Here is a 19,430-nt window from a genome sequence, read left to right as displayed (position 1 = left end):
GAACACAAATCTCATTACTACATTCGTGAAAACACGTGATTTCACTTTGTAAATATCTATTGTTTTTACCATGAGAAAAGTTCTTTCGAAGTGTTAATTTAAACTTGGCTATGGTGGATCAAATTCACTTCATGCCTGCAAGATCCACTACATATGTAAGTGTGTGTCTTAAATTAGTATATAAGTCATACTTCAAAGATGAAGTATTATGACTGGTATTGTTTGAAGACAATTCACCTGTGTTTATGTAACCGAACTGTGGTTTATGTACATCAAAGACATTGTACTATTTCATGTGATTCACCTGTAGACGTTTGAGAATAAAGAATTTTGACATCATTTTATGTCCTTTGTGACTATGTGATGCAAAATTCTAACACTGATTTTGCATTATGTATGATAGTGAAATTGTGACATTATTAAGTACACAAATTACATTAGTCAGAGTGGGCTTTAACTACATTTCAACTGTTGCATGCTCCAGCCTTCTTCAAGTGTCTTGTAATTTACCTTAGTGCCTTGCCTGGGATTGAACTCAGAACTCAGTATTTGCACTGATTTAACCAGCACCTTTATCCACTATACTATGCCTGTAGGTAGTAACAGAGTGAATTTTTAAGACCTATAAACCTCTTTTGATGTCTTGTGTCAGCTCTGTATCTGTTGGATAATACAATTCTATATTTCTGAGATGACGGACTTATATTTTTTCTTCTTTTTTTTTCTTTTATTTGTTTCAGTCATTTGAGTGCGGCCATGCTGGAGCACTGCCTTTAGTCGAGCAAATCCCCCCCCCGACTTATTCTTTGTAAGCCTAGTACTTATTCTATCGATCTCTCTTGCCGAACCGCTAAGTGACGGGGACGTAAATACACCAGCACCAGTTGTCAAGCGATGTTGGGGGACAAACATAGACACACAAACACACACATACACACAGATATATATATATGCCGGTACTGTAGTGTTGTTTAGTAAACTTGATACAAAGTTGGCTATTAATGGCAGGAAAAAAGACAACTTGAAGAAAACTGTAGATGAATCTGAAAAAAATGGCTGCAAGGTAAAACAACTACATATTTAGACATATACATATACCTACACACATACACACACATACAGCCATCTTCATTGTTTCTTTAGTGGTAGATCAATGGTAACATATTACACCACCATGTTATTGTATACAACCTGAGATATGCGCACAAGCATGCCCACACATAAATTAGTATAACTATCTTAATATAATTCTTATCACCCAGTGTACTGTAGGCAGGCAACAGAGGTCACTGACATCTTGCATTTAGAAAATTTTGGTCTGATCGTTTGTGAAGTGTCACACTGCAGCTGACTTAATTTAATTTCAGCTAAGTGAATTGGAGTAATGTGAAATGAAGTTCTTTGACTAAAAACATAATGAGCTACCTGATCTGGGAATTGAACCCATGACATTATTATCATGAGTCCTACAGCCTAACTACTTGGGCATACACCTTCACAATATATATATTTTAATATCATTTTAATTATTTTTAAATATCATTTTCCCTTTTTCTGTGGAGGACAGAATAGCACACCCATGTCCTTTTGCAATATTGAAACCACCAGCTTGGAACAGTATGATGAAATCTTTAGCAATAATGTACAGTATGGAATTTTTAGCTGGGACTTATTCCATGTTTTCATGGAAGATTGGAAACAAAAAACGTCCCTTATGATGTTCTTCTTGAAAAACAGTAAGATGTGATTTGATGAGTATAGGCTGCTATTTTTACCAAATCTAGGGACCACACACACACACACACATTACATACATGTATGCACACACGACATACACATATGTCCATGCACGTGCACACACACACATACGTACATATATATTGTTGCTATTATGCAAAAATGTCGTAAGTCCAAAACATTGCTTTTTTCAGCAAACGAGAAAATAGTTTCACCATTCCATAGCAAAACCATTGTACTGCACTTTGACAATTTTTGACATCTTGGCAGCTGAAGATATGACAGCTTGAGCAAACGAACATTTGAGCCTACCCCAGGCTTTATAAGGCATCAGCATTCACTATTCCAGGTCTTTCGCTCTAGACCTTCTAAGGTCTAGTCACTGACCACAGAGCTACTCAACCATGTTCCAGTTCTAGTGACAGACGACCAGTCAGCCAACCATGTTCCTGATGACGCTAATATACACCAGCAGCGTAGGACATCTCCACCATCATCGCCATTCACCACCGTTGACTTCAAATACATACACAGCACTCGTCCAGGTTTAAACTCCATGCTGTTTGTGAATATTTCACCGAGGTAAAACAGTTCCAGTCTACCGCAAAGAACTTCCTGTATCAAGAGACTCAGCATGGCATTGAAGCCACAAACTGCTGCACGACATGTGCCCAACCGGCATTCTGCCTCGTGACCCCAACATTTTGTTATAGAACTATTGCTATCATGTACCTCACTTATGAACTGGTAAACCAATTCCATCTTAACTCAATATGCTGATCTTATACTCTGTATTTTGTTTTATACGCATACACCTCCTGTCACACACACGAACACCCAGACACAAACACTTGTTACACGCATTCAGACACTACACTTTGCTAGCACCCATACTTTATTTTTGTACACATTGTAAATAAAGTCTTCTTTTCTCTCAAACAGTAGAACGGTTGTCGTCCTCATTTATTCCTTTTGGCACTGTATTTGGCTTCTTATTTTGATAGGGGCAACCGTGCAGCATTCAAAAGGAGACATTTGTCACCAACTCCTTACGTACGGTCGTATTCCCTACAAACTTAAAGCTAAAATCAGTACAAACGCATGAACAATGTCATAAGTAACAGTGACAAACGAAATATTTGATTGGTTGAAATTACCGAAATACTAGAACGTGAAATAACTTCGTAAATATAAGTTTTTCTCAAAAATGCTGAGAGTAAAAGATGTTTTAATATGACACATTCTACCAGTGTCCGAAGTTTGAAAGTGTTTAGTTACAAAAAATTATTTTTAAAACTAGTTTCAAAAAGTAAAGATCCGAATTTTTTTTTAGAATCATAATCTCCGTATTTTCCCCGCATATTTTGAGAAGAAAAAAATTCTGAAAAAAGTTTAAAATGAAAGAAATGGAGATGGTAATTTAGAAATGTCGATTTTTGCCAATTTTTTGGCAGATTCGTATTCCCCGTAGCTGAAATGGGGGAGGGGTCTGTGTCGAAAAAAAAAGGGTGGTTTTGGGGTGGGGGCGGACGGAAGTCTTGCCAATTCAAATTGTTGTTTGTTGACGGATGCTGAACAGGACTGATACAAAATATGGATTTGTGTAATCTAAGTGGAAAAGTAGCTTTGATTAGCGGTGAGGGAAATTTTCACCTGTCTATTATTTTCCGTTTTATTTTCGCTATTATAAAGAAACGAACGAACATACAGCTAAGTATAATAAATAATTCATTGGAAACATCTCTACCCTTTACATCGCCGCGTAGTATGTGGTTGTTCGCCTTGCTAGAAATAGCAGTTAAATATTCTTTAAATGAAACCTTACTGCGTAAAAGAAAGAAATATATTTAGAATAGTCTATTCTAAGATACTGCTAAAAGAAAAAAAAGAATCGTAAGTTTGCTGAGAATTGATTTAAAGCTGAACAACATTATTGCATGTTTGTTTATATTGATATTAACTAAAAATGCTTATTAATCATGAACCTGACTATAATTTACGAAAGCAAAAAAAGAATAGGGTCTTTTCACTTTAAAGCCAAGAGAAAAAGATGTTCTATGTAGCACATTCTTTCGGTATACGAAGTTTAAAAGTGTTTAGTTACAAAGAAATTGTTTTTAAAAATCTGCCGGTCAAAGTGAAAAGATCCAAAGAATATATTAAGAATCAGTCGAAAAACACACTAAACAAAACAAATAATAAATTGAATTGAAAGGCGTGCACACGCCCCCGTCAGCTCTACATCGCATCATAAATATATTGGTGTTTCTTCCCTTTAAATTCTTTTATCGTAGAAGCTAACAACAAAACTGACAGACACAAACCTCTCTACCTTATTAAGAGCGGGTACCAAACCAAATGAATTTTTCTAAATAAGTTTCTGTGCTGTGAGGTTTGGTATTTCGGGCAAGACCCTTCTTCAAGGAATCTTGGCACCATTTTTAGTGTCTGTTTTATTTATTCATTTTCTCTTTTTATTGTATCAACACAAGCTTTCTGCAAGTAACACACCTTTTGACATTAGCACCAATTCCATAAATTAGTTTGGTGTAGCTATTATCTATGTTTATCTTACACATGCATAAATAAATAAACGGTGGAGTTGCAGAGTATGTACGCAAACTTTGACCTCTTTTACAAACTTTTTGGCATTCCTTCGGTTTGACTCGACAAAACAATAACAAGACCTCGCTTGTTTCCGTGACTAGTCGACAATTCACTTCGGATATCTTCGTGACCTCCGTGACAGCTACTAAAATGGGAGGAGGAGGAGAAGACAGCTAATGGGTTTTGTGTGCATGCTTGTTCTTGTCCATGTGTGTGTGTGTGTGCATGCTTGTTCTTGTGTGTGTGTGTGTGTGTGTGTGTGTGTGCTTGTTCTTGCCTCTGTGTGTACACACAGTAGCTGTCACTGTCATGGAGGTCACGAAAATATCCGAAGTGAATTATTGAGTTGTCTTGGAAATAAGTGAGGTCTTGTTATTGCTTTGTCGAGTCAAACCGAAGGAATGCCATTTTTGGGGGGTCAGAGGCTAAATGTAACGGAAGTTAATTAGTCCAATAATGATTTTCAAAGTTAACTTTTACAAATTTAAAAGCAATGGAAAGTGTTGCCTTCTCAGTGTTTACCATTTTACAAAATTAAACTAGAAAACTGTAAAAAACAGAGAGTACGATTGAAAAAAGAACAAAACAACAAAACAAAACAATTCACCCCCTTGGGTTGAAAAGTTGGGGGTGCTGGGAAACCTCTCTAATGGCTATGGAGACACGGCAGCACGCTTGATGGCGAGGCTGATGTGCTGTAACAGCCAAGCCTCCTCACGAGCCTCACAGAGTTAAACCTGATACTTAAGAGGGGCTTTACCTGGGCAAACATCCCCTCCATCTTGGAACCATCTGGATTGTCCAGATGTGATGGGAAAAGACCTGACGGCCTCAACCAGTGCCCCTGACCACACGGCAGATGCCTCGTCTGGGATGTCACAGTTAGCGACTCCTTTGCTTCTTCTCACATCCTGGATGCTGTGTTCAGGGCGAGATATTCAGCTTCTGCAGCCGAGTGGGACAAAATCCTGAAATACCGCGATCTGTTGGTCAACTACATTTTCCAACCTGTGGCGTTCGAGACATTTGGTGGGGTCGGACCACTAACTGCGAGATTCCTGTCTTCACTGGCAACTAAGCCTTTCAAAGGTGACTGGTGAGGCTCATGAGGGCGCTTGGCTGTTCCAGCACATCAGCCTCGCCATCACCTATGGCAACGCTGCAAGCGTGTTGACGTGTCTCAATAGCTATTAGAGAGGTTTCCCAGCACCTCCAACTTTTCAACCCAAAGTGGTGAATTGTTTTGGGTTTTTTTTTCTTTTTTTCTCTTTTTAATTTCTTCAATTCTGTTCTCTGTTTTGTCCAGTTTTCTAGTTTGATTTTGTAAAACGGTAAACACTGTGAAGGCAACACTTTCTATTGCTTTTAAATTTGCAAAAGTTAACTTTACAAAATCGAAAAGACTACATATAAACAACATGCTAGATTCCCCGAATGTCTTCACAAGTTTTAAAGTATAGACTTTATTGTTTATGAAATATACTATAAAACGGTAATTAAATCATTTTAATTAGTTTTCATCATCATGGGACCCAGCAAGTACAGGACCAAAATGAGCGCCAATATCAACTATATCAGGTTGCCCTTCCTTATACCAATCACTTTGTGTGTACTGGGAGGGGTTTTTCATCACTACAACTCAGAAAGTTGGGTCACCAAACAGGCCTTTCATGATACCCTTAAAGCCTGGACCTTTTCAGCATCCCCTTGTGTGTGTGTATATATATATATATATGTGTATGTGTGTGTGCATATGATGTAGTTTCACATGTTGTGCATATGGATTAAAAATATTGAAGTTATCACAAAATGTTGGTTGAGAGGTTTCTTATAAATGTAAGCCATAACAAGAATAGTCTCTACAGTGAGCTGATTTCCAGAGCTTTTATAAATTCACTCAAAAGTTCTAGAACATTCTATAAAATCTTTAGGCATGGAAGTTAAACTTTTTTCTGTCTGTCGATGCTTATCAAAAACTGATGTGAACAATGACTGACTGGAAAAAATGTCAGTAGGTGTTATAATAAAATTTAGAGATATAGAGAAAATTAACCCTAGTTAACATTACCAAATATAGTAATATTAATTGCTAGTGGTTATTATCACTGATCAACATTATCAAATATGATAATATTATTCACCAGCTGGTATGGCTTTGAAACTTAGTCTTTCCATGTTTGGATTTGGAGAAGACTATCCTGCTACCATGCATCCTATAGTGTGTCAATGTATTAGTGTGTGTGTGTGAAATGTAACTCTTTGACTATGAGTATAACATTTTAATGTATTATTTCTTTGTTCAGGTGCCAGTTCTGGTATTGGTGCCGGTACTGCAGTGTTGTTTAGTAAACTTGGTGCAAAGTTGGCTATTACTGGCAGGAAAGAAGACAACTTGAAGAAAACTGCCGATGAATGTGAAAAAAATGGTTCTAAGGTAAAACAATCACATACGTAGATGCATGTAGATGTGCAAGCCTGACTTCTGCATGCATATATAATGACCATCCCAAAATACAACAATATCTGTTTCAACACACGATTTCGCATCAGGAATCTTGAAAGACGAATTGATAAACGTAATATATATATATAGGTAAACAGAAGTGCTAACCTGGAACTAAAGTTTCATTTCTTCTCAATATCTTCTCAGTCTAGTGAGGTATATAATCATGCCAAGGTCCAATGCACAAAGTTTTCAAGATAGATAAATATCAAGGTAAAATGTATGTAGCTAGTAGGTTCTAGAGGGAATAGAGTTCTGAGGAAGAAGGACTAAGCTTGTGTCAGACTGACTAACGCTGGCCTAGGTTTAATAATTTCTAACGTAAGTCTCACAAGCCTGGCTTAGTGGTTAGGGTGTTGGATTGATGAATGTTAGATTGTGGTTTTGATCCCTGGACCAGGCGACGCGTTGTGTTCTTGAGCAAAACACTTCATTTCTCGTTGCGCCAATCCACTCAGCTGGCAAAAATGACTAATCCTGTGATGGACTGGCATCCCATCCAGGTGGGGGAATTTCTACGCCACTGAAATTAGGAAAGTGGCCCTTATGAGCCTGGCATGGCTCAAGAAGGAATATTTATTTGTGAAGGCACATAGCCTAGTGGTTAGAGCAGCAGGCTCGCGGTCGAGAGATCGCGGGTTCAAATCTCAGACCGGGTGGTGTGTGTGTGTTTATGAGCGAAACACCTAAGCTCCACGCGGCTCTGGCAGAAAGTAATGGCGAACTTCTGCTGATTCTTTTGCCACAACTTTCTTTCACTCTTTCCTCCTGCATCTTGCAGCTCACCGGCGTCCCATCCAGGTGGGGAACCTATACGCCAAGGAAACCGGGAAACCAGCACTATGAGCCAGGCACGACTTGAGAAGGAACAAACAAGTCTCACAAGGACTCATTTTAATGACAGGTATAAAATACAACTGATTTAGTTTACCCTAATAGTTGGCTGGTATTTTATCTTATGCAGCCTACCGTCACCCCACCACCACCACCACAATAAGGTATAAAGCAAAGATGACAAAGTAACTTCTATGTGATTTGTATTTTGGACAATATATTACAAGGCAAAATGCCTGCCACTCTATTAATTAAGCATTCATTGCCTTTCAATGTTTCTATTCCTGCCTTCCTGGGACTGAACAACTGTTTTTGTTAACCTATGAAAATGAAATTTTTAATACAGACTCAAACCCCAATAAATGATAAGGTTCCCCATCTGTGGTCTGTTTAAATTGATGCTATTTAATGAAAACTATTTCTTATTTCAGCCATTAATCGTTGTGGCTGACCTTTCAAAGGAAGATGATGTCAAAACTATTATGGAGAAAACCATTTCTCATTTTGGAAAACTAAACATTTTGGTAAATATATTTGTTTCTTAAATCTGCTGCAATTTCTAGTGTTCCTAATCTTTACACCTTATCTTTAATCCTTTCTATACCAGTTCACCTCAGAGCACTTCTGGTTTTGATTCCAGCCCTGCTTGTTTTATATTATTCATATATTAATTCAAACTTCCATTCTTAAACTATTGCTTGCTTCCTTTTCCTTTTCCCTCATACCTTCTGTCTATACTCATCCCTTATAATATTGATTTCAAATCTTGGCACGGAGGGGGCGGGGGGGGGGGGTAAGTTGATTACATTGACCCCAGTGTTTAACTGGTACTTATTTATCAACCCTCTTCCTAACGCCAACCACTCCAGCTGTAGAAACACTGCCAGATCAGACTGGAGCCTGGTGCAGCCTCCTGGCTTCCCAGACCCTGGTCGAACCGTCCAACCTGTGCTAGCACGGAAAACAGACGTTAAACGATGATGATGATGTTGACGAAAGGATGAGAGGCAAAGTCAACCTTGGCAGAATTCAAAGTAAGAACATGAAGATTTGTTTCAAAATGAATTTAAATATGGACTGTCTCATTTGAAATAGAGTTATGACAGAATGAACTAACATTGTCTTAACCTTTTTTACCATTTTCTTGGTGCCATTATTTTGTCCTTTCAACCCTTATTTTCCCCTGCCATTCTTTGCCTCCACATAATGCCTTATTTCTTGTAGATCCACTTTAGAAACTATGTTTATCTTTTGTATGGCGTCAACAGGTGAACTGTGCTGGAATTTTAGCATATGGGAGTATTGAAACCACAAGCTTGGAACAATATGACGAAGTCTTTAACATTAACGTACGGTAAGAAATTTGTAATTAAATGTTAATCATCTTAATTATGTATAAACATTGATTACCTATATAATTATTGATTGCGCTTATATATAAACAATGCAATAAAAAACATGTTGGGTGTGCAAACAATATAACAGAAGTTGTACATGATTAAAAATATATTAGTTATGTAAAAGACATGTTTAAAAAGAAATCTGCAAGATATTTTAAACAGCTGTGTGGAATTTTGTTAGTGTCCTCTATTATTGACAGAAGCTGGAGGAACCTTATTGCATATATACACAGCAGGAGTGGCTGTGTGGTAAGTAGCTTGCTAACCAACCACATGGTTCCAGGTTCAGTCCCACTGCGTGGCATCTTGGGCAACTGTCTTCTGCTATAGCCCCAGGCCGACCAATGCCTTGTGAGTGGATTTGGTAGACGGAAACTGAAAGAAGCCTGTCGTTTATATATATATATATATATGTATGTGTGTCTGTGTTTGTCCCCCTAGCATTGCTTGACAACCGATGCTGGTGTGTTTACGTCCCCATAACTTAGCGGTTCGGCAAAAGAGACCGATAGAATAAGTCCCGGGGTCGATTTGCTCGACTAAAGGCGGTGCTCCAGCATGGCCGCAGTCAAATGACTGAAACAAGTAAAAGAGTAAAAGAGAGTAAAGAGAGCTTCTTTAATGCTCCTGTATATATATTTCCTATCTTTTAAAAGACTTGAGAACCTCCAGTTACTGGAAAATACTAGGAATGAAATGTTTGCTTCATGTCCATATATGACAAAATACCTCTTAGTGAAAATTAAGGATAAACCACCAGACACATCATAACACATTCCAGTGTTGGCTCACGTAATTGTTGATATTTCCTAAGGCATTAATTATATTTACTGTGCAGTTAATTATCTTCTTTTGATTTCTCTTTGTCTTTTTCTTAATGCATCTGCTCATTCAAGCATTGATTGAATCAAATACATACATACAGATAGACAGATGCACGTACAGATCCTGTTTCTTTTGCTGTCAGGCTTTTGACATGTCTTGATATATAGGGGCTGATTGTAAAACAAAGGGCATCACCCCCTCTCTCTCTTTCGGAGAGGCACTGAGCAGCTATACGCACATATACACGCACGGCAGTAATCTCCACCTACCGAATTCAATCACAAAGCTTCGGTCGACTCGGGGCTATAGTGGAAGACACCTACCCAAAGTGCCAGGCAGTGGGACTGAACCCGAAACCATGTAGTTGGGAAGCAAGCTCCCTAACCACACAGCCATGCCCGGCAATCCTTCACAAAAGCATCACTGAACTGTTTGTCCAACAGACTCAGGGAATTATAAACTAATTGGACACAAGTCAGGGTTGGCATCAGGAAAGGTATACGACTATAGAAAATCTGCCTCAGTAAATCCTTATCTGACCTTTATTGTAAAAACATAGAAGTTAAAACGCAGAGGGTTATAACGATGATGATGACTAATTTTTTATCTCTAGGTCTGTCTTTCAGTTGACCATGTTAGCAGTGCCTCATTTGATAGCAACACAGGGATCTGTAGTGAATGTTTCCAGTATAGACGGTCTAAGAGCTGTAAGTCATTTTCAGAAAAGATTTGTTTTTATAATAACGTTGCTTCCCAAAGCAACTATATTACACTTTTTAGATTTTCCTTCAAGATCAAATTCCAATTTCCATATTAAAATTGGAGAAAGTCTATTTTTCTCTTAAATTTTGTAAATTTCGAAGAATTAGTATTTTTATAGCAATGAGTTAATGTTTCTAGCAAAGTCTGTCATGCCACTTTTACTGTGGGATGTGAGTGAAATTGTAATAGTTTGAAGGAATATTTCAGGATATTGATATGTAACATAAGGTGTTGAGCTGCCAGAATTGTTTATGTTCTGGGTTCAAGCATGGAAAAGTAGCTGTTGAGAAGATGATGATGTTTCTTGCAAACATTCCCACTTGTTCTACTTGTGAGTGACATTGCAATAAGTGCAAGGGTTATCTAGGAAGGGCATCCAGCTGTAAAATCTTTACCAAAACAGGCACAGAAGTCTGGTGCAGGCTCCTGTGGCCAGCTCCTGTCAAACCGTTCCAACCCATGTCAGCATGGAAAGCGGATGTTAAATGATGATGGTGATGATTAATATTGATTTGGAGCATGAGCACAAGCATTTGCTAGATTAACCTAGTAATAAACACATGCAACAGGCCCTGCATTTTCAGAGCCCACACATTTTCAAGGGCCCTGTGCTAAATGCCTTATTGTTATAGTCTTTCAATTTTATAGACCTTTGCAGGGTTAGAACTTAGAACAAGGAACAGCCCTGCCACCAACACATTGTCTTTGTTTCAGGTAAATACTGTTGAGATTGTATATTGAATAGGTTCATGGCTCAGTGGTTAGAGCGTTGAGCTCACAACCATGAGGTAGAGAGTTTGATTCCCAGACTGGGCTGTGTGTTGTGTTCTTGAGCAAGACACTTTATTTCACGTTGCTCCAGTTCACTCAGCTGTAGAAATGAGTTGTGACATCACTGGTGCCAAGCTGTATCAGCCTTTCCCTTGGATATCATCAGTGGCATGGAGAGGGGAGGCTGGTATGCATGTGCGGCAGCTGATCTTCTATAAACAACTTTGTCCAGACTTGTGCCTCGGAAGGGAACATTCTAGGTTCAGTCCCATGGTCATTCATGACCAAAGGGGTTCTTTACTCTTTACCCTTTTTAGACTTGGAATGGTAGTTTGATACTTTTTATGCTATGATTATACTAAGATTACTTGTAAAGAGTGTATTCTATAATAAATAAATTCTACAATAAGTCTCTTGGTAATGGTAAGACAGTCAGTCTTACACTGAGAAAGAGCATGAATTTACCTAAGCTGGTTCTCCAAGTATCCATGTTAATTCCTCTTTAGAAACTGTTATAAAAATAGAATAATGTTAGAACATTTTAATTTGTCTGTTCAATTCAGTTTATTATTTGTATTTCAGTTTCCTGGAGGTCTTGTTTACAACATGTCTAAAAGTGCTTTGGACCAGTTCACTTGTACTGTTGCTCTTGGTATGTTGGATTTCGTTTTTCTCCCTTTCAAATGTTTTGCACTTATATTTTTCTCTCAGTTCTGTGTTGTTTAGCCCTTGATCAAGCAGACCTATGATCAAAAAGGCTCCTGCTGTGACTAATATAACATAACTATGTGTCTCATCTATTTTAAAATGTTGGTTTGTGATGATTTGAGGAAGATTTGACTGTAATTTCTAGCAAATCATGTGACAATATAGAACAGACATGAGCAACCAATTTTGAGAAGCAGGTTGCATGAAACAGCTTATCATCAGGCAGGCCATACTACAAAAAAAATTCAAAGTACATTTCATTGTTGCAGAGGCACACTGAACCGTTGGTCAATCAGGTACTGCCCAAAGGGCCCAGAGCTCTGAGGGGCTCACACTCTACATGTTAACTCTACTGATATCAATGCTAAGGGGTTCAGTAAACAGTTTTGCCTGAGGACCCTTAATACTCTCAGTCTGCCCCTGCATTGATGTGACATTCAGAGAGTTCTGCAGATCAGTTTTCAAACCTACACTCAGTCAAATTTTTATTGTCCAGAAACACAAGTTTCTTTTGTTCTGAAGTAACTAATTACACGCCACTTCCATCTAAGTCCAGCCTCACACCCATCTCTCTTTTCGTCATCCCAGCTATGTCTCAAGGCCCTGACCTCTCTGTCCTACATTAGTTGCATGCAACCTCCAGTTAAGCTCAGCTCACACACCTATCTCCTCTCCTTGCTGTGTCTCAAGGCCTAGACCTTGCGCCTTTGTTCCACTGATCCCAATCCTTTCTCACACAGAATATTAACCCCTTGCAATTACAAATACATTTCTGTCAAATTTCCAAGTCTTCAATCAGAATATATACCCTATTGATCTCCCCAGGTTTGGATCAGTGGATTCTGCCTCCTGCTCTGAATTACAGTGATCCCTCGTTTATCGCAGTAGATTGGTTCTGAGACCATCCATGATAACTGAATTTCCGCGAAGTAGGGACACCATATTTACAGTATTTATTTAACATGTATTTGGACTTTTAAAACCCTCCCTGTATTGTTAACAACCCACCCATTACAGTAGTCTGATAATAACAAGGACAACTGTTAAGCAATAACACTTTAGATTTATAAAACAATAAAGATTGTTACTGTACTCAACAAGAAAGGAGTTGAAGTAAAATTTGAATGATGGTGATGAATTTGCTGCACAGTAGAAATGATGATGATGAAGCTGATGGCGGTGCCCTTTCCTGGGACACCTCTTCCACTTCTTCCGAAAGTGCAACCATAGTAGTAGCAGCAGGAACTGGCTCTCCTTTGCGAGGCTGCAAAAACATTGTGATAGGAAGTTGGTGCCACTGCTTCTTTTTCCGTTCAAAGAGCATCTTGTAGGGAATCATGACTTCGTTGACCTTGTTGCAAAATTGCACAGAACGAACCATATCGTCGTCCCATTCCTGTGACCCCTCTTTCAATTCTTTAGCCAGGTTGCTGAGCTTGGCCAGCTGTTCCAAAGTCAAGCTAGTTTGGTCAACAACTTTTTCCGTTTATTGCTGCGTTTCTTCTTTTTCTTCGCTGGCCGACTTCGTCAAGTCTTCGAGGTCTGCGTCGGTTAGCGGCTGGGAGTGGCAGTCTAATAATGCATCGATGTCTCTAGGTGTTCATACATATATATTTTTAAAATCCACGAAGTTGTGAATCCGCGATAGTTGAACCGCAAAGTAGTGAGGGATCACAGTAAGCCATTACAAAACAAAAGTTCAGCAAATATGTTATTAATCACATCAAACAGACTGTACATTGCTGTCAAACATTGTATATTTTGTTTACTTGAGAAGAGTTACTGAAGTTACTCCATGAAAACAATTATTGTTTTATCTGAATATTCCATGATATACTTAGAATTTTTCACCTTATTCCATGTCTTCCAGAGTTGGCATCAAAGAAAGTGCGTGTAAACAGTGTCAAGTAAGTCTCATATCTTCACACTAGTCCTGTTAATGTTCAGATATTTATAGCATTATGTAGAATAAGTAATCATTGTGCCATTATGTAAATGAGTTGTGTTATGTATAATGTTGCTTACATTTTAATAAGTAACCTTTGATACTATCTTTTGGTATTTATGAAGTGAAACCAGATGAGTCACTATGTTGAAACTATTCAATTTAATCATTCCTCTAATCTTCCACACAACATTATGGTCTAAGCATAGAGCCCAGTTGTACAGCAAGAATATATGTTTATTAAATATCGATATGCTTTTGTATACATATTTACTTTTAACATATTATTTTCAGTTAGTCAAGTTAAGAGTGAAAATTTTGTATGTGGGAAGCATTAAAAACGTTAATTAGTAATAAATGTAGTAATGAAAAGAAAAGACAATGATATTAGTCGCTGATTATTATTGTAATTAGTTCAGTCAGTATGAGAAACAACTCTTGACATGCTTAAGCCTTATTATGACCTCATCAGTGAAATATAGACTTCACTGTACTTGTTGAAATTGTAGATTTACACCGAAATGATAGAACAATCGCAAGAGTGTACTTTGGATAACATGGAAAAATAGATTTGTTTGGGAGAATATATTACTTAGAGCAACCATCTGCATAAAAAACTGTAGTTAATGTTAAAATATATTTTATCATCTTCACTCTTGACAATTGTTCTTGTATCTTTGGCAGGAATTGTTGGGTGGTATATCAGGAAACATCTATCTTGTGTTCTATCCCATTGCGGGAACTAAATAGGATACTGCTTCATTCTAAAACACTTACTTGCTATCGTATCTATCAACTTGGTACCAATTCATAAACAGTGTTGTCTTAAATAATTACAGGTTAATCATCGTTATCTGAGATACTCACAAATATTTTTTTGATGATAGGATTTGAACCATTGATCTTTCTGTTAGTGAACCAATCCCAAAATAACTTGGCTTCCTGTGACTCTCCAGTGAAGTTTATTGTTCTCAGATCAACTGATATCAGTCTCAGGTCAACCTTGATTAAGTAAACTCATCAACAAAGGCTCTCTAGCCATGACCATCCACTAAATTTCAGATAAAGTTTATATCACCCTACACTATCCAATATGTCCGTCTCCCTTTTTTTTAAAGGTAATATTTCATGATTTGAGAGATTTGGTTGCTATTTCTGGAAAGGTAAATGACTATGTAGATCCTCTCTCATAAGTTTGAAGGTTTCTGAAATCATAATGATAATGTGTGCCATAACCCATTGGGTCAAAGTGGCACAACTGAAAACTTCATTTTTATCTAGAGTATATCACGAACAAGTTAAATTTACCTAGCTCTGTTGTTCTCAGCTAGGATCCATAAGACCCCTGGGTGTCTGTATGAACCCTGGGTATCTGTAATAGCCCTGGGTGTCCAGGTAAGATTTAGTCAGGTGTTAAAATTCATGTGCAAAAATTGCTTATATTTCCATAATACTCAAAATATTTTAACATTTTTTAAATACATTTTCTAATAATACCTAATTATACTAATACAATAGAATTTTTCAAACATTGAATGTCTATGGAGGGCCACCTGAGTGAAATAGATATCAAAGGGGTTAAAAATGGTTGAGGAATACCGAACTAGCTCATGACCCTCAAAATTATAAACCTACAGGTATTGAACTCAGCACGGCAACCTAATGAAACATATACTACTGTCACTGTTAATTACAGCTCCTAACCATGAGATCTATTTCAGCTTTGTGGAGTGAGCCAACTAGAGTTAAGCATGGTGCTGTGCTGATATGCTATAAAACCCTTAGCTATTCACTTGGTCAAGTTGACCATCTGTGACTTTCATAATGATATTAATACAGATTATATCTTGCAACCCTCAGCTAAGTTGTTTGTGCTTCTACATGTTATTCCAGTCCTGGGGTTATTGTTACTGACCTACAGAAGAGAGGAGGCATGAGTGAAGAAGTTTACACTCAGGTAAAGTTAATCATTTCTTGTTTGCTTGAGTTTACTCTTGTATCAACTGGACTATTGAAGACAGTAAGTTCAAATATTTTTACCTGTGTTTATTACTCCAAATAAGTTTTGTTTTTAAAAATTCTTTTAAGTAAGTTATTTAGACAGACAGTTGTATACAGAAGTGCTGATCACTTAAAGATGATGGAATTCCTGGGAGAGGGAGACCCAGGAAGACACGGAACGAAGTATTGAAGGCTGATCTCAAGATATTGAACCTTACCAAGGAGATGACCAAGGACCGGGGTATCTGGTGCCTTATGGTACTCAAGAAGACTTGTCCACCACAGCAGTATTGATACTGGTGCAGGTGCCACATTAGAAGCATGCAGTATATTCTATGGAGTGGTTGGCATTAGGAAGGGCATCCAGCTGTAGAAACCATGCCTGAAAAGACAATGTAGGCTGGCGTAGTCCCTGGCCTTACTAGCTCTGGGTCAAACCGTCCAACCCATGCCAGCATGGAAAACAGACGTTAAATGATGATGACGATGATGTGTCTCAGCTGTATTCAATGTAATTTACTGGGTGAGCTGTATATTATACAACTCTTGAAAATCAGTTATGCAACCCAAAGCATAAATACATTTACTTTCATAGATACAGTGAGGTGACAGTTTAAAAATATTGTTTGGTTATCATCAACATTGCATTGATTAGATAACTGTTTGTGTTTGTCACATATCTGCGTGTCTGTGTATTGGCTAAATAACTGTGTGCATGTTGTTTGTTAAACTGTGTCCATATTGTCCATATGACTATGTGTGTGTATTGGTTGCACATCTGTGTGTGTGTGTGTATTGCTCTCTCAGCTGTATGATTTGGCCATGTACTGCCTGAGTATGTCACTGACCATTTTCAAAAGGACTCTATATCTTTGCAGTTTCTAGAGAAATCCAGAAGGACCCATGTTCTTGGACGTGTAGGAGAAGTCGATGACATCTCTACAGCAATTGCATTTTTAGCCTCTGACGCCAGTTCCTTCATCACAGGGGCCTTGTTTCCTGTTGATGGTGGCAGACACATCACATGTCCACAGGCTACATATTCAGAAGTCACATATTAACAATAAAAGCAGCAAAACAAAACTTTTGTCCTTTTCATTCTTTCTTTCTTTATCCAACATTTTGAAGATGAATGGAAATTATTTTGTTTTCTCCTTATTTTTCTGTCTACAACAATTTAGATGGTCAGTTCTGTTGTAAGGAGCTCTAACAGGCCAGCTCTGTAGAGTGGAATTCCATGTGATATCAAGTGAAAACAGGACCTGTGACTAAATCACATCACACCATAGCAGTTTCAAATGAGGAGCAAAGCGACTAGTTTGGCCTTCTTAAAACTCACTTATTATCACTTCTGTCTTTGAACCTACTGAAAAATAAACAACGAAGTAAATTATTCAAAATATAAACCAAAATACAATGTCAAACATAGAGTATACTTAGAAGTTCTTTTCCCAACCGGATCTGGTGAGGAATTGATTTGATTCTGTTTTCAGCACATCAAGCAAATCGCTTCTACTGTACCCTTTGGGTGACCAGTGTCTTGTGAAAGGAATTAAGATAGAATTCTGTAATTTGTGTATTAGTATGTTAACTTGATAGAGCTTAATAAAAGGAAAACACTTGCACATTGTGGGGGTCATTCTGCTAATAAAACACATGCACACGTTATATTGCATTTCAGTTTTATTACAATTATTAATTAATTGTTATTATTATTATCTATTGATTATCAATTAATGAAAGTCCTTTCATCATAACCTATGGCACATATTTTGCAGCCATTTTTGTAACTGTTCATTGCAAAAGGTTAGGGCTTACAGATAATTTAAAGGATTTAGCTACAATTTTGATTTTAAGCTGAGATTGTTAGAGGATTCTTCTAAATCTCTTAGCTAATTCACTATCAGGTCTCACATCTACAAATATTATCCTATCAAATGTATTATTGTACTATGTACTGGTCTGTTATTACATCAACAGTAGTTCAGATTCTGCTTTCAGGGTCAATAAGTAACAGTTGAGCACTGGAGTTAATGTAATCAACTTAACACACCACCCACCCATCCTTGTTACTTTCCAGGAAGTCCCCATCCTCAGAACTTTCCATGAAGTCTCATCTTCGGAACTTTCCAGGAAGACCCATCCTCAGAATTTTCCAGGAAGTCCCCACCCCCAGAACTTTCCAGGAAACACCCAGAACTATCCAGAAAGTCCTTGGAACTTTCAAGGAAGTCCCCATCAGCGGGACTTTCCAGGAAGACCCATCTTCGGAACTTTCTAGGAAGTTCCATCATGGAATTTTCCAGTAACTGCCCAATCCTGGGAACTTTCTAGGAAATCCAATCATCAGGACTTTCCAGGAACTGCCCATCCTCGGATCTCTCCAAGAAGACACATACTCGGAACCTTCCAGGAAGTACTCATCATCGGATCTTTACAGGAAATCCTCGGAACTTTCCGGGAAGACACATCCCTGGAACTTTCCAGGAAAACATCGGAACATTACAGGAAGTCCCCATCCTTGGAATTTTCCAGGAAATCATATCATCGGAACTTCCCGGCAAGTCCGATCATCGGAACTTTCCAGGAAGTACCCATCCTCGGTACTTTCCAGGAAGTTGTCTCAGTTTTAGACGCAGCAATAAAGGCCATTGATTGGTTAAAATTCGAAAAATTAAACTACGTTCAACTTACAGATTACAATTTTCTCAAGAAAGCCAAGAGAAAAAAATGTTTTATTTTGACACATTCTACCAGTGTACGAAGTTTAAAAGTGTTTAGTTAACTAGAAATTGTGTTGAAAACTGCCGTTCAAAAGGAAAAGCTGCCAGAGTGGTGAAAATAATCACAGGCAGTAAGTAAAAATATCCAAATGCATTTCATAGAGATGACCCGGAAGTTGTTGATCTTTTGCAAACAGCAGAACATTTCTTCAGCTAAATACACGTCATTGATTGGTTAAAATTACCCAAATACGACAACTTTAACACGATATAACTTCTAAAATACGAAATTTTGTCAAAAACGTTCAGAGTAAACCGTACGTGAGAAATTCTACGAGTATTCGAAGTTTCAAACTGTTTAGTTAAAAAAATATATTTTAAATCTGTGATTGAGATGGAATAGATCAGCCCTGTATTGTACTCCTTGCGTGTACTTCATTCACACATAAAAATAATAATAATGAAATTATTGTATACAGTGCTCAGGTGCACCACAACTTGTCAAAAGTATGTATAAAGCATATGCAGTAATGTACAAATGTCTGGGAAGTGAACAGTGTATGAGTCAGATACATGCTTGCGTGTGTATGGAGGGGAGAAAATCAGGTGTAGTG

General features: G+C 37.8%; 1 protein-coding gene across 1 annotated transcript in view; it reads left to right on the top strand.

Annotated features, from left to right (window-relative positions):
* The first annotated feature begins 3,243 nt into the window (after positions 1 to 3,243).
* The window catches only part of LOC115220487 (3-oxoacyl-[acyl-carrier-protein] reductase FabG), a 32,490-nt gene continuing 16,303 nt past the window's right edge, over positions 3,244 to 19,430 (top strand). Inside the window, exons 1-9 of the mRNA XM_029790618.2 lie at positions 3,244 to 3,373; positions 6,648 to 6,778; positions 8,113 to 8,205; positions 8,950 to 9,035; positions 10,520 to 10,613; positions 12,022 to 12,091; positions 14,018 to 14,054; positions 15,986 to 16,049; positions 16,972 to 17,159. Coding sequence (XP_029646478.1) covers positions 3,331 to 3,373; positions 6,648 to 6,778; positions 8,113 to 8,205; positions 8,950 to 9,035; positions 10,520 to 10,613; positions 12,022 to 12,091; positions 14,018 to 14,054; positions 15,986 to 16,049; positions 16,972 to 17,154 — 801 coding nt within the window. The 5' untranslated portion in view covers positions 3,244 to 3,330 and the 3' untranslated portion in view covers positions 17,155 to 17,159. The remainder of the gene's footprint in view (positions 3,374 to 6,647; positions 6,779 to 8,112; positions 8,206 to 8,949; positions 9,036 to 10,519; positions 10,614 to 12,021; positions 12,092 to 14,017; positions 14,055 to 15,985; positions 16,050 to 16,971; positions 17,160 to 19,430) is intronic.

Source organism: Octopus sinensis, linkage group LG16 (genome assembly GCF_006345805.1).
Source record: "Octopus sinensis linkage group LG16, ASM634580v1, whole genome shotgun sequence".
NCBI classification, from domain to species: Eukaryota; Metazoa; Mollusca; class Cephalopoda; order Octopoda; family Octopodidae; genus Octopus; species Octopus sinensis.
This window is presented reverse-complemented; position numbering and strand designations above follow the sequence as displayed.